At 47.6% G+C, this 15,762-nt stretch overlaps 1 protein-coding gene across 2 annotated transcripts in view; it reads right to left on the bottom strand.

The window, feature by feature from the left end:
• LOC146854277 (zinc finger CCCH-type antiviral protein 1-like) overlaps nt 1-15,762 on the bottom strand; it is a 479,951-nt gene that overhangs the window by 111,757 nt on the left and 352,432 nt on the right. For both annotated transcript variants that reach the window (XR_014981195.1, XM_085652061.1), the window contains exons 6-7: nt 9,421-9,519; nt 6,191-6,317 (exon numbers count right to left, since the gene is read on the bottom strand). Coding sequence is in view for 1 of the 2 variants with exons in the window: in XM_085652061.1 (XP_085508187.1) it covers nt 6,191-6,317; nt 9,421-9,519 (226 nt within the window). In the remaining variant the exon portion in view is untranslated. The remainder of the gene's footprint in view (nt 1-6,190; nt 6,318-9,420; nt 9,520-15,762) is intronic.

The raw sequence follows: 15,762 nt of genomic DNA, 5'->3' as shown, positions 1-15,762 counted from the left end.
AAAACTCGATATTCTGTCCTGGCGATATTTTTTATTCGATATTATGTCTGTTTACCACTGTATGTTGTTTTTAAATGACTTTTCTTTTGTGATTTTATCTATGAAATCTAAATAAGACAAAAAAAATAAATAAAGACTCTAGGGCTCAAATTGGGGGTACTGACCCATCGTGAAAACACAGCCCCTTTGACCACTCTGGTGCGCCAACTGATCAACTACTCATGTCACACTGCCGTAGCTAACACTTGTTTATCTGGTATTTACCAGTTCCATAGGGGAGGGAGATTATAGCACTGTGGTGCTGGATAAAATTTTATAATTATTGTAAGTATTATTCTTATGTTGTTGAGCAAACCAACTTGTAGAGTTCTAAGGCGCGCTCTGGGAGCCAAGATTTAACATTATAAAAGTTAATTGGGCAATGTGACATCAAAAGTTTTATTCATCATTCAGGAATGAGGGAGGCATTTGAAAACTCTATTGGCCACATTTTCCAAAACTCTGTGCTGGGCTTGCATCACTAATGTGACTCTACCCAGCACTAGGGGGCCGATTCCGATCCGTTAAAAATATTCCCCGTACGAATCGTATCCGTATTTTTTTACGTACGAATCGTACAAGTCCCGTACAAACTGGCAAGTACGATTCGTATGTGAAAAAGTACATACGAATCGCATTGGGAAAATTCCCCGACACGTCCTGGGATCGGGAAAAGTCTCCGACACGTCCCCGGACAGTTTTACGTACGATTCGGAAAACTGAAGTCCGAGCGCGCAAGTACGATCCGTCCCGTCCGTCCGAATGTACAACCGTATGGAAAAAACACCGTACGGAGCGAACTGCTATAGCAACCATGGAGACGTCCAAACATGTGCCCGCATACGCGCCGAACACCCCCCCCCGTATGTACGGTGCGTATCCCCACCCCTGTATGGACGGTGCGTACCCCCACCCCCGTATGGACGGTGCGTACCCCCACCCCCGTATGGACGGTGTGGACCCCCCCGTATGTACGGTGCGTACCCCCCCATATGTACGGTGCGTACCCCCACCCCCGTATGGACGGTGCGTACCCCCACCCCCGTATGTACGGTGCGTACCCCCCCGTATGTACGGTGCGTACCCCCCCATATGTACGGTGCGTACCCCCACCCCCGTATGGACGGTGCGGACCCCCATGCAGTAGCTGCTTTACCTCTAGTAGAGTGAGCCCTAGGCTTATTAATCAAAGGTTTGTTTGCTTTTTGATAACACAGATGAATACATGAAACAATCCCCCTAGAAATGGATTGTTTAGAGGTAGCTAGACCAGTTCGAACTGAGCCATAGTTTACAAATAGCTGGTCTGTTCTACGGATATCCTTAGTCTTGTCTAAATAGAATTTCAATACTCTCCTAACGTCAAGAGAATGCAGTGACCTCTCCGGAGGAGAAGATGGATTTTGAAAAAATGTAGGTAATGTAATAGTCTGGTTTACATGAAACTCCGCAACAACTTTAAGAAGGAACTTAGGTTGCATCCTCATAACTACCTTAGAGGAATGAAAGACTGTATAAGGTTCTTTACAACATAAAGCCTGAAGTTTGCTAATCCTGCGGGCAGATGTAATGGCCACAAGGAAAGCCGTCTTCCAGGACAGATGCTGAAGAGAAGCCTTATGAATGGGTTCAAACGGTTCGTTCATTAGTCGTGAAAGGACTACATTCAACTCCCAGGGAGGCGAAGGACGCTTGATGGGAGGAAACACTTTCTTCAATCCTTCAAGAAAATCTCTGATGACTGGGATTTAAAAAAAGGAAGTTTGTGAAGGACATTTCCTATACGCAGTCAAAGCTGCCAGATGAACTTTGATCGAATGGAACTGAAGGCCAGATTGCACCAAGTGTAACAAGTAAGGAAGGATGACATCTTCCTCACAGGAGGTAGGATCGAAGTCCTTAGAAGCACACCAGATGCAAAATCTCTTCCATTTATACGCATAGGACGTGCGTGTCGATGGTCTCTTGGCCTCTTTCAGTATCTCTATACAGTCCTGAGGGAGATTCAAATGTCCGTACTGTACTAGCTCAGGAGCCATGCTGCCAAATTCAACGACGAGAGGTTGGGGTGCACCATCTGTCCGCCGCATGGCAGCCGGAGATGTGGCAGAAGAGACCGGTGGAGTAGGTCTGTGAACCACCACTGCCGGTGCCACTCCGGAGCAATGAGGATCATCTTGGCCCGTGATTGGGAGAGCTTGATCAGCACTGTTGGAATCAGGGGAATTGGCGGAAAAGCGTAGAGAAAGCCCCCTGACCAATTGATCCATAGGGAATTCCCCAGAGTCCCTGGTTGGTAAAACCTGGAGGCGAAGTCGCGGCATTTGCTGTTTTCTGCGGTAGCAAACAGATCGACTTCTGGAGTACACTATCTGTCGAAAATGTTTTGCACCACTTCGTCGTTTAAGACCCGTTCGTGGTTTTTGTGAATGAGTCTGCGGAGCGCGTCTGCCTGAACATTCTGAACACCTGGAAAGTGAGTTACCATAATGGTCAGGTTCCTGGCTAACAGCCAGTGCCAGATGGCCTGGGCTTCCTGAGACAGCACTCGAGATCTGGAGCCCCCCTGCTTGTTGAGGTAGAACATTGTTGTCGTATTGTCCGTCTGAACAAGCAGGGAGCTGGAGTGAAAAGACAGCTGGAATGCTTTCAGCGGCAAATGGACTGCTCTAAGTTCCAGGAAGTTGATGTGGTACTTGGTTTCTTTCAGAGTCAATGCGCCCTGTATCTGTAGGTGGTCTAAATGCGCACCCCATCCGTGGAGAGAAGCATCCGTTACTCTTGTTTGTGTGGGTATCTCCTTGTGGAAGGGAATTCCCCAGAGGAGATTGCGTGGAAAACACCACCATCGGATGGACTGACAAGCCTTTTGAATCCTGTCTTCCCAGTCCCCCAGTGTCTGGTCCCACTGATCCTCCAGACATTCCTGCAGGGGTCTCATATGGAGGCGTGTATTCAGAGTGAGGATGATGCATGACGTCATCAAACCCAGGAGAGACGATACTTTCCTCACCGTTGGTGTGGGCACGATCATAAGAGCTTGAGCCTGCCGAAGGATCGATAAGCGCCTCTCCTCCGAAGGACACACGCTTGCTGTGCGTGTGTCGATAGTAGCTCCTAGGTACTGAAGACACTGAACAGGAGTTGAGAGAGACTTTGTGAGGTTGATGTGAAGTCCTAAACAAAGTAAGAGATTGGAAATCCGATTGAAATGCAGGTGCGCTTCCTGAAACGTAGCTGCCTTGATCAACCAATTGTCCAGATATGGATAGACGAATATTTTGTTCCTCCTCAGATGCGCAGCCACCACTGCCATGCATTTGGAAAAAGTCCGAGGTGCTGACTTCAAGTCGAAGGGCAGCACAAAGTATTGATAATGGTTGTTGCCCACTGTGAAACGCAGGAACTTGTGATGTTTCCTCGCTATGGGCACATGAAAGTGTGCGTCCTGCAGATCTATTGCGCATAGCCAGTCTCCCTGATGAAGTTGAGGGTAGATCTGATGCAAGGACACCCATTTGTTGGCTTGTTGTAAGTCAAGAATGGGTCTGAAATCATTCTTGTCTTTCTTGCGGACTAGAAAGAACCGTGAATACAGCCCTGTTCCTTTCTGATTTAGAGGGAAAGGTTCTACCGCCCTTTTCTGTAGGAGGGTGTTGGCCTCCTTCTGCAACTCGCGCAGCATGTATCTTGATCGAGTTGGAGGGATTGATGGAGGAGGGCTTATAAAACGTATCAAGTATCCACTGCGAACAATATTCAGCACCCAATTGTCCCGAGTTATTTTCTGCCACTCTGCCAGATGATCTTGAATACTTCCCCCCACCGAAGTTGACAACGGACGAGGGGGAAGAAACCCTTCAGGGCTTTGGACCAGCAGGAGCCCTGTTTCCCTGTCCAGACTGCTGGTTAGATCTTCCTCGCTGTTGTCGTTTTTTAAACGGCTGAAAGGAGCGCTGGAACTGCTGCTGTTGGTTGGACTGACGACCCTGAGACCGTTGGAACCTCTAAGAGGAATTACGCCTCTGGAAAGGACGGAAGGTCTTATGTTGTTCTTTAGGTTTCTCCAAACCTACAGCCTTCAACGTCTCCATTTCAGTCTTTATGCGGGCCATCTCGCCGTCCGCATGGGAACCAAAGAGCGTGTGCCAGAGAACGGGAGATTGGAGATTTGCTGCTGCGCCTCAGGCTTCAGTGATGTGAGACGAAGCCAAGCATGACGTTGTAGAGCGATACCATGGCAATACCCGTGGGCTGCCAGAAGTGAAGTATCCGCTGCAGCGCTAATGACTTGGTTAGAGACCATCAGGCCCTCATTAACAATCTCCTGGAAGTCTTCCCTCTTGTCCCTGGGTATGAGATCCACAAATTGCTCAAGGGACTCCCACAATGATCTATCGTAACGGCCCAGCAAGGCTGTAGAGCTCGCCGCCTTCATGGAAGTCGCCGCGGTGTTACAAGCCTTTCTGCCCACTGAATCCAGCTTACGGCTCTCTTTATCCAGTGACACCGTGGAAGTCAGAGCCGTAGCATGCTGTTTCCGTGCAGCCACCACTATCACAGAGTCCGGAGTGGGGTCCAGCCGGAGGAAGGCAGGATCCGAATCAGGTGGACGATACTTCTTCTGCAACCTCAAGGGTTCAAACTTTATAGAAGACAGCGTTAAGAACAGCTCCATAGTTGGTTCCTCCAGACCCGACACCATCGGCAGCAAAGGACGCGATGTCTGTCTCTTCTGCAGAGTCTCAAATATCACAGAGGTCGGCTGCACAGGGGTAGACAGCGGAATGCTGAGTTTTGTAGCCTCTCTAACCAGAACCTCCTGGAAGGTAGAAATGTCATCAACCGGTGACACCCTTTGCAGGGGAGAGTCCGTGAGAGTAGAAGAGTACCTCCCTGTACTCGTGGAAGATGTATCCCATGTATGCTGTGACCGAGACCTGATCTTGTGGAAGACCGCTGGCGTCTACGTGACCGATGTCTCGAACGAGACCGTGTTCTTGGCCGTCAAGGGTCCACAGGGCACATGGGCTGAGGAGCCACGGGCCCAGGTTGAGGCTGAGGCTGAGGTGGAGGAGGAGGCGTTGGTGGTTGAGGAATAGCTGGTGGAAGCGGCGGAGGAGTTGCTGGAGGCGGAGGTGGAGGAGGAGGACTTGGTGGTTGCTGTGGTATTCCTGGTGGGACCACCAGTTGAAGCGGAGCAGAAGGCAACCAAGTTGGTGAGTAGGTATGTGAATACTCCGAACTGGGAGACGAGGCCAACCTCCTTCTTTTACGAGCGGGCCGTGAGGAAGGGACCCTGGATGCTCCATCAGTCCCCCCCGACGTAGATCCAAAAAAGAACTGAAAGTAAATGCCTCTGGCTGTGCCTCATGGGATAGCGGGGGTCTCTGGAGACTCTTAAAGGCACGGTACCCATTTGCAGACACATAATGGCAGCCTATGGGGGCTTCTCTATCCATTCCTTTCATCTCTATCATGAAAAAGGAGTTTTGTGAAGGAGAGTTTTCTATGTGTAAAACTCAGTAACTTACTAAACTTAAAGTTAAATTGGCTATCTTTTTCACTTCAAGATGAAGTAATGGCCAGTGTAACCTAGTATCTTAGGCTGCATTATTGTCTTTTTATCTCTTAAGTGTCCATACAGGCCTTCCTGAAGAAAGGCAGAAGATGACAACTTAAGAACATATATCTAATGAAGTGCTCCGGGGTCCACGCACATGGGCGGGACTATTCACATGATTATAACTATACATGGAAATCCCCGTACAAGAGAACAGGTTGCGTTTAAAAGAAAAAAATGAAAGGTTTTCTTTTCATTTTTTAAGAGCAGTCAGTGGTCAGTGGGACCACTGCCTGCTCTTATAAAAGGTTTTCGCCACCATTCACAAAGGGGAAGTTATTCGCGAATGGGTTATCATCAAATTGAATCTGATGGAAAACGGCGAATGTTTTGCGGCCGGTATTTGGTTGCAAAACATTCATACATACCACTGCGAATCGGTATTAGGAAGGAATTCACGAATCCATTTTGCGAAAAGGTTACCGAATCGCAAAATAGAGGCTGGTACATTGGAGATGAGAATCGACCCGTTTGCGAATGCAAAATACCCTTATACATGTGTCCCCAAATGTACAAGCACAGCTGTACCTGGTGTTGTCAGGATCGCTGTACACTTTCTCGATGTCTTCCATCCAGGGGAGGTCATCCCAAACTCCTGGCACCTTTTCTATCTGCCACCGATAAGGTAAGTGGTAGTGCATCCATGGACATTCACCTAGAGGACAAGAGCAATAAGGAGGGCATGCAGCGTCATCTTTCTATTCATAAAACAATGCCCACAGGTTTCACGTTTTCAATAATAAAATCCTTCTGTGGTGAAAATGAGTGTATAAATTAAGACTGTGTCCTTTCAAATGGTACTTGCACTTGTTAGTCTCTGCAGGCAGGACAAGGATTGAATAGCTTGGAGTCTGGACTCTATGCTTTCCTTACTGAGGAGGAATGACGTTCACTGGTGGAAAAGTGAATAGCTACAGATATTTCTAGGTGCTACAAATGATACAATAACAGAAATTTACAAAGAAGGGTCTATATTTTTAATGAACATATGGAGATACTTGTGAACACTTTTAAGGTGATATTTCGATCACTTTACAGGACAGCCACCCTTTTACTGTGAAATACCAACATTTCTAAGCATGGCTGCAATAACTATAATTTGACAGCAACATAATTTCTGTGGACAGTAAAGCACGGTTTACAGGACAGGACCTTTACTGCTCATCCAGGCTGCTCTAAATGAGACTGTGACTACACTTCTCAAAAGCAATGCTAACTTGTAATGGCACAGTACTGGCACTGTTTGTCGGTCTCAGTAGCAAGCTCAAGGACTGAATGGCACAGAAGGGGCTGCTATACTGGAGCAGTGTGGCTCAATGGTTAGAGCGGCAGACCCTGATGCAGAGGTCTGGCTTGGACCAGGGTTCAATTCCCGCCTTGGTGGGTCTTGGGCTCAATTTCCTCGGACCCGATAATTCTCGCCTCAGTGCCTATTCTAATCATGGGTCCCACTCTGCAACTCTGGGCAATAGCTTGCTTAATCTCCACAACAGCCCCAACAGTGCTAGGATGCCTGGCTTCACCTTGGGGGTGCCCAGGAGTGGGCACTTCACAGGGAAAGGCCAGGAAGGGTTCCACAGTGGTATGTGCACAGCACCTTGAGAGACCCTTTCGGGGGTGTGCAGAGCGCTATATAAATGCACTACATTTACATTTATACCATCAATGGGACTGTAGCAGTATGTGGTAGCTCAACTGCTGAGCATGTATGAAGCAGACTGGTAAGGTACTCTCTCCCTTCCCTGACATATGGCAGGAACTCTCCCGGCAATACTGGCGTTTCAGAAGTTTCATGTACAGAAAGTGAACCACTTTGTTTTTGAGTCCCTCAGAACATGAGGCTATACTCACTTCTTGAGGGTACACATTCCTAACCTGTGAAGGGCATGCACTTTCAAAACACAGAGCAAGGCGGGATGCATGGCTCACATTTACCAAGCCTCTGAATCTATCTGAGAAACTCTTCCCAGCTCACCAGTTACAAGCAGTTTAAGGGATTGGCCCATCTTAAGCACCAAGAAATGCGGTTGAGTTGTCTAGCATGAGGCATACTACAAGATGATCTGCGAACACCGTGGGGCTCACTGACAAGTACATTTTGGGGTGCATAAATCAGTACACTTGTAGTACATTTTTCGTACTCTTACATGCCTTTGTGACTTGGCCCCAAAACATCTGAAATAGGAATACTACGGTGACATTGGGGGAATATTGATAAACAGCAAAAACGGAAAGAACTGTGCACTCTTTGGACTTATATTAAAGGGTATTTGGACATTTCTGGACCACTTCACAATGGCATGTCAGGATACAAAACATTGTATTACAAGACCCATCCACAGCATGAAAACTGCCCTCATCGCTGCCATGGATGACATTCGCATGACTCTGGATAGCGGAAACATGGTGGTCCTCATCCTCCTGGACCTCTCAACAGCATTTGGCAGGATTTGCAGCCCATCCTCATCCAACACCTACACAACATCAGAATCCAAGGACAAGCACTTTTATGGATCTGCTCCTTCCTGACTGAAAGGACTCAGTTAGTCAACTTGGCACTGTACACCTCGGATGCCCGCAGCCTCATCTGCGGAGTTTTGCAAAGATCCTCCCTGAGCCCGACCCTCTTCAGCAGATACAAGATCCCTCCAGCCCTCATCATCCGCTCTCATGATATCAACCTCCTCATCAGAAGCAAGGTGGACTATGGGAACACCCACTATGTCGGGATCAACAAAAAACTCACTAGAAGGCTGCAGACCCTTCAGAACTCGGTAGCCAGAATCATTTTCGACCTCCCATGCTGCACTCACATCACACCACACCTGAAGGAGCGCCACTGGCTCGTCATTTACAAATGAGCACAATTCAGGCTCCTCACCCACACTTCGGGGCTACATAGCACTGGCCCAGCACACCTTAATAATCGCATCTGCTTTCACAAACCTTACAGACACCTCCGCTCATTCGGACTTCTACTTGCACAAATCACACACGTTTGGAAAACCAGATATGGCAGCCAAGCCTTCTCCTACATCACTCCTAACGACCTGTCACTACAGCCTGGTGCGGCTGAGCCTCTTCCTCAGTTCTTGACTTCCGCACGGAGCTAAATACGTGGCTTTTCAAGTCTTCCCACCAGGGCCCAGATGTGCCTCGACTCACACCGGCTCAGTGCCTAGATACACCACCAGGTGATAGCGTGCACTATAAATATGCATAACATAACACAGCATAAAGTACTACAAAGTGCCTTTGCCAATTGCCCCACGTGTGTATACAGAGACCAGTCCATATCGCTGCCTGTAGTAACTGAGAGCTTTTCAAACAGACCAATGGTAGAGAAGAAAGAAGGGCAAATGGCTAACCCTCATCTGTAATTACATTTATTCCAAAAGGAACAAAACAACATAACAAAGGTATTTCGGCAGGTTTTTGTCACAGTTCAGATACTATTCTTCTAGATCTCTACACCATGGAAGAACCAGTTGATCGCTGTGTAATAATCCTATTGACTCAATTACTTCTCTTTGGCTGCTTCTCTGGCAAGTCTCACTTTCTCTGACACAAAACGATATGCAAAGGAGCTCATTAAAGTATGCAGCACGTGATGGCCATGAAACATCCTTTTGAATATTTGTAGCAGCAAAAGCATAAGTTTGCTAAACTCCAGACAGTGATTGTTCGACCAAGGTGGGCAAGACACAGGTGTGCTCTGCCTGTGAGAAGCAGGCGGTAAGAAGTCTGTAAGGACTCACGTTTGCGCTGACAAAACGCCCAGATGTGATAGGAGCAGATCTCGTTCGGATCACCACAATCTTCTGGAGAGACCGCTGGACGCACAAGGGGTTGGGAAACTGGGAATGGAAAAATAGCGCAGAATAAATCGTTTCGACGGGAAGCAAGAGATCTGTGCTAAGCTGTTTTGATTTGATATTTTTGCAAAATTTTTGTAACGAAATAACAATCATAAAGTGGTGCTTACAGTTTCAATCTTCAGTATTTGTGCCTTTTCACAATCAGTTTATTACAATATTCAGGCTATACGTTCGACATAACATCCTATCCTTTCCCTTTACCGTACTATGTAGACAGGTTATTTATTTAGATATTATTTCAACCACACCCTTTAGGAGACGAGTGTGCTTCAACCACGTTCATAGAAGATTAAATCAATAACATTGAAATAAAAATGTGCAACGTTATCATTAAGTATGTGAATTATATAAAATCTGAGAGGCAGCTTTAGCAATATAAACTTAATTCCCTTCATATATCGACCAAAGATAATATTTCTTTAGTTTCTGTAGCTTTGGGCAAGCCACGCATGAAACCATAGATATTACACAATTTTATATTAGGATTCTCACATCTCTTAAAATAACAATCTAATTCCAACTAACCTCTCCATTCACCTGTAAGTATTAATCAGACAGGTTGTAACACCTGGAGCACAGGGTATGCAGCACAGGTGTCTCTCATTCACTCTCATGCTTCATGTAGATTGTGTTGGTAAATGCCTGCCAACATATAAACTAACAATTAAAATATTTGACCTTTCCTTCTTTATTAGATTAAGTGTCATATTTGCAACCTAATGATGTTGACAAGAGACATTCAACACATGCTATTTTGAAATACAATGTGATTCTGTGACACCTGAAGACCCGTTCATCATCCATTCACTTTCATCTTTAGGGGATGGGTGGAATGTATGTGATCCTATGGAAGATACCTTTCCAGCAGAACCTCGCATCAATTCACATACGTGTCTAAACCACACATCGCATATTGACTGAGAAGCATACGAGTGAGAGGTCAACGAAGACAATCTTTGGTCATACCTGATAAATGCATGCATCTGCAGGAGCGCCACAATCCAAACCAACAGTGGTTACACACGGAAGCACATACTGCCACTCCACCATCGCTACTCTCCAGTAGAGGAATGTTAACCAACCTAACCCAACAGTGGCTAAGGTGCCAGCTTACCTCTTTAACAAGCATTGTCAAAGTCAATCAATATCACTTTGCAAATGCTTGTTGTTTGCCTCTGCTGGCTTTTCCAATACTTGTTAAATTCCTACTGCATTAGCAAAGCCAAGAACGGTGGCCGGACATCATAAATTAGTATTTTTTATGGATCCAAAATGGTCGTCATCTCGCATGTAGGTGCAACATGGCGGCCACTGTGAAAGTGTACAAAATAAAGTTTAGCATCTTGGAACATTACTTTCTATAGTTCCAAGATGTTGCGTGTACACAGGGTATGTTTGGCTGCTCAGGAAACACGTCTTCCAGGTCATGTGAGAGGTGCTCCGTAATGAACCTTGGAAGTAGCTCACAGGCGTAGTATTCGAGCCTGCTTATGGTGGGTTCCTACCATGTGTACCCCCTTTACACTACCATCCCTATGTCTAGGAGTTAATCTGACAGGTATAAAGTGGCAAATGATTATTATTATTATTATTAATGAGTTTTATAACGCGCCTGGTTACCCTTGGGCATCCCCGCGCTCATCCAGAAAGAGACGTCAAACATGAGGCACCAGAGGTTAGGCAGGAAACAGGTGAGTTTTTAACAGCTTGCGGAAACGCAAGAAACTTGATTCCAGACGTAGGTAAAGTGGATGGGAGTTCCACAGAGTGGCCACATTGATGGAGAATCTTCTGCCCCCAGATCTTGCCTTCCTTACTCTCGTGACCTGCAGCAGATGTTGATGGTCCGATCGAAGGGAGCGAGAGGCTTTATAAGGTTGCACCATATCCCGTAGGATGGGAGGGCCTTTCCCCTGCAAGATTTTATGGGCCATGCAGAGTGCCTTAAATTTCACCCTCTCCCTAACGGGAAGCCAGTGCAACGCCTTCAGCGCAGGTCGAGCAGACTGATGCCTGGGGAGATCCATCAGAAGCCTGGCGGCCGCATTCTGCACTTGCTGTAATTTGTTTAAGGTGGACTCTGGGGCCCCCAGAAACAGCACATTACTAAAGTCCAGCCGGGAGATAATAAGCCCCTGAATAAGTAACCTCCTAGAGACCACTGGGAGGAGCGGTAAAATCTTCCTGGCTGAACGGAGCAGACCAAAACACACGCCTGCGGTCTTTTTAGCGTGGGTCTTAAAGCTAAGGTCCTGCTCCAACCACACCCCCAAACTCTTGATCTCCTGTTTGGGGGTGGGAGCGGCTCCCAGGCAACTAGGCCAGCTACCCGGAGACAGGGTAGGAGGGGAGTTCCCCAATATCATCAGTTCCGTTTTGGAGCCGTTAAGCTTGAGTGCAGAGCTACACATCCACGTGTAGATCTTATCCAGACACGTATGCAGCTGATCAGGATGGTAAGATGACTGGGGGAGGCCTACCACCAGCTGAGTATAATCAGCATAGCTGATAATCTTGACACCCAGGGGCAGTATCTCATTCTCCAGGGGGGCCATATAAATGTTAAATAAAGTAGGGCTCAACGAAGAGCCCTGTGGCACACCACACTGGAGAGGAACCGATGAAGATTTCATATGGCCTTCCCACACCTCAAACGTTCGGCCCGCCAAAAAGGAAGAGAACCACTTCAGGGCCAGCCCGGAGACCCCCACCCCCGACAGTCGTTGGAGAAGCACTTGATGGTCCACAGTGTCAAATGCCGCACTGAGGTCGAGGAGGATCACTGCCACTGATCCCCCTGTATCCAGAATGCTCCTGGCATTCTCCACGACTGCCAACAGGGCAGTATCGGTCCCCTGACCGGGACGAAAACCTGTTTGGGAATCACCCAGAAGGGAATTGGACTCCAGGAAGCCCGAGAGGCGCCGGTTCACCAGTTTCTCCGCAACCTTGCTAATGCCAGGGAGCAGCGAGATAGGCCTAAAGCTGGCAAGGTCAGCGGGGTCCAAGTTAGGCTTCTTCAAGAGAGCCTTAACAACAGCTCCCTTCCAACTCGGGGGCACCACTCCATGGGCAAAAGATAAATTTATCAGATCCGTCACTGGACCACCAATGGTAGAGGCTACCTGCTTAAGATATTTCATTGGTGCAGGATCTTTAGGCGAGCCACTTTTCATGGTCGTCAAGACTGTGAGAACTTCTTCCACAGTGACAGGCCCGAAAGAGGCCAACTCCGCTGTCCGCACCCTGGACAGAGACTCAAACTTACTATCAGAGGAATTCTCCACGTTCAACCGAGGGAGTGATAATAGGATGTTATCTATTTTGGTCTTAAAGAAGGAGGCAAGTTCGGAACATTTCCCAAGAGGGTCAGCGTGGAAGACTTGAGGTTCGGGAGCTTTTAGAAGTTCTTTGATGACCCTAAACGACTCTTTTGAGGAGTTGGCCGCCGAGCCTATTCTCTCCTCAAAGAATACAGATTTAGCTGCCCGAATAGCAGATTTATAAGTGCTAAGAGCCGCCCGGTATTCTCTCCGGGTTGCTTCACTCCAGTCTTTCCTCCAGGACCGTTCCAATCTCTTGCAGCCCCTTCTCAAAGTTCTCAACTCTGATGTGTACCAGGGCGCCGAACCCACTCTCTTACCCATAGAAAGTTGTTTCTTCTTGGGGAGGAGAACATCAAGCGAGTTGGTCAGCCAGATGTTTAGCCTCTCATCGGCGACTAATGGATTGGACCCAAGGGGAGGCCGGGATGCCTCCAGATGGACCGCCCAGGTATCAACTGAGAGTCTCGACCAGGCTCTTTCCACCGTGTATACCCTGGGAGCAGATGTAACTGGGATATCAAGCTGCCACTGGGCAGACACCATAAAATGGTCAGTCCAAGGCAGGGCCAGCGCTGGAAAAGCTTTAAGGCAGGCCGAGTTCGAAAATATCGGATCCAACAAGTGGCCCTTCCTATGAGTGGCGCCGAAATTAATCAGGTTAATCCCCAAAACTTGAAGATCACTTAGCAAATCTACTCCCAAAGGGTTGTAAGGATCATCAAAGTGGATGTTAAAATCTCCCAAGGCGATGAAATTGCCAGTGGAAGAGGCAAGAAGGGCAGCTGATTCCAAAAAGGAATTAAGAAAATTTCCCATGGGCCCAGGGGGACGGTAGATCAGAAAGCCTGTCAGAGACGCCGTGGGTGAAAGTCGAAGAGAGAACTGGCAGCTCTCACAGTCACTCATCCCTCCATCCTGCACCTTACAGACTAATGAGTCCCTATAAAGGATAGCAATCCCTCCTCCCCTCCCCACAGGCCTATCCAAATGTGCCATTAGGAAACCAAAAGGGAGAGCTGTGACTATGTCAGGGCCCGAGCAGGAAGAGATCCAGGTCTCAGTTAAAAATAACACATCTAACTTATGGTCCAAAATCAATGAGTTAATTTCTGTGGCATGACTAGGTACAGACCGGCAATTCAGCAAAGCTATAGAGAGCATAGAATTATCATCGGACATACACCGACCCCCACTACATGCCCCACAAGGCAGGAACGGTAGATCACCCTCATTGACATACCTACAAGGTACGGGATTAGTGAGCCGCCAGGACATAAGTTCTTCCCTCCTGTACCCAATACGAGTGTGGCCCAGCTCCCCAGGAATGGGCATAGCGGCCAGCCCTGAGCCCGTCCGTGCCCGGACGGGCACAGACGGGCTGAACTCTGGCGTAACTCCGGCGTCAGTCCGGCGTGACCGCTGCGCGTGACCGCTACGCGTAAGCATGGCTGCCTAAATAGTCTCCAACCAAAGTGGAGAGAGGACTTGCTGGCGCGCTGGGACCCACTCACCCAAGATGGCCGCCACGAGTCAGGGGCGAAGGATCCGCAAAACGCGGTGGAATAGCCCAATTATCGTGCAGGTATGATGGCAGAGGTGGGGGTATGCGTGGCCAAGCAGGTAGGACCCAAAAAAATACTAAAAAGGTATTCCTAAGAAAATGTTAAAAACGAGTGGTTAAAAACAAACGCTGCCACAAAACAAGCGCTGCATGAAAAGCGTTCGCGCTGGATTAGTGCGCGCTGCCCAATCAGGTCTGCCTAAATAGTCTCCAACCAAAGTGGAGAGAGGACTTGCTGGCGAGCTGGGACCCACTCACCCAAGATGGCCGCCACGAGTCAGGGGCGAAGGATCCGCAAAACGCGGTGGAATAGCCCAATTATCGTGCAGGTATGATGGCAGAGGTGGGGGTATGCGTGGCCAAGCAGGTAGGACCCACAAAAAATACTAAAAAGGTATTCCTAAGAAAATGTTAAAAACGAGTGGTTAAAAACAAACGCTGCCACAAAACAAGCGCTGCATGAAAAGCGTTCGCGCTGGATTAGGTCTATAAATGAATGCCTTTCTACTGTTACCCTTTTTTTTTAGATTTCCTACTGGCCTTTCCTGGTTAAATCTGTACTGTCTGTCATTACTAGGATCCCTTACGCCATTAAACCCACAATTGAATCCCCAAGCACAAGATATATGTGTTTTCTTTTTGTGGGCTGCACCTACTGCTTGCACTACCTATACAGCAGAGTGAACCTTTGTATGTACCCCCAGCAGTTTGAGGAAGATTCATCAGGTCAGCCTGTGGTCAGGTACACTTAGACAAAGGAAGATGTCAAAGGCATTATCACTTGTCCTGTCCTGAGACAATGGAATGTTCTTTGCATCCCCATCCCACTCTAGAAGATGCACTGTTAGTTCACCAATGAGCTTTGATTGGCCAAGGTCTGCCTGGAGTGATTTCACATCTTCAGTGTGCTTTATGGGTTTTCTCCCATTACCATGAATTCTGTATTTCAAGATATAAATTACTACAACCTCTGGAAATAAGGCGGTCCTATTTTATCAGAATATCAGTTCACTTTTTTACTTCAGCAAATCTTGCACGCAGACGAAAGGATATGACAGGGGCCAGGCGTTATGCTGTTGGTGCTACCAGAGGAGAAGGAGGTAAACTGCCAATATGGCTTAGAAGTTGCCCAAATTAATCTCAGAAACTGTTAATGAACATTTACTTCAAGCCACAGGACACTTGCCGCCTATGAGAGGATTCTGCCAGTAAAGGAAATTTTAAATGTCTTTGCCCAACCCACCCGAGGTGATAGCATTTTGGCAGAGATATGACTCGGCAAATTGTCTCTTTATCTCCCTGTGAAATAGTTCTCAATGATTGCCACTTGGTGGG

The sequence above is a fragment of the Triturus cristatus genome, chromosome 4_1 (genome assembly GCF_964204655.1).
Source record: "Triturus cristatus chromosome 4_1, aTriCri1.1, whole genome shotgun sequence".
NCBI lineage: Eukaryota > Metazoa > Chordata > Amphibia > Caudata > Salamandridae > Triturus > Triturus cristatus.
This window is presented reverse-complemented; position numbering and strand designations above follow the sequence as displayed.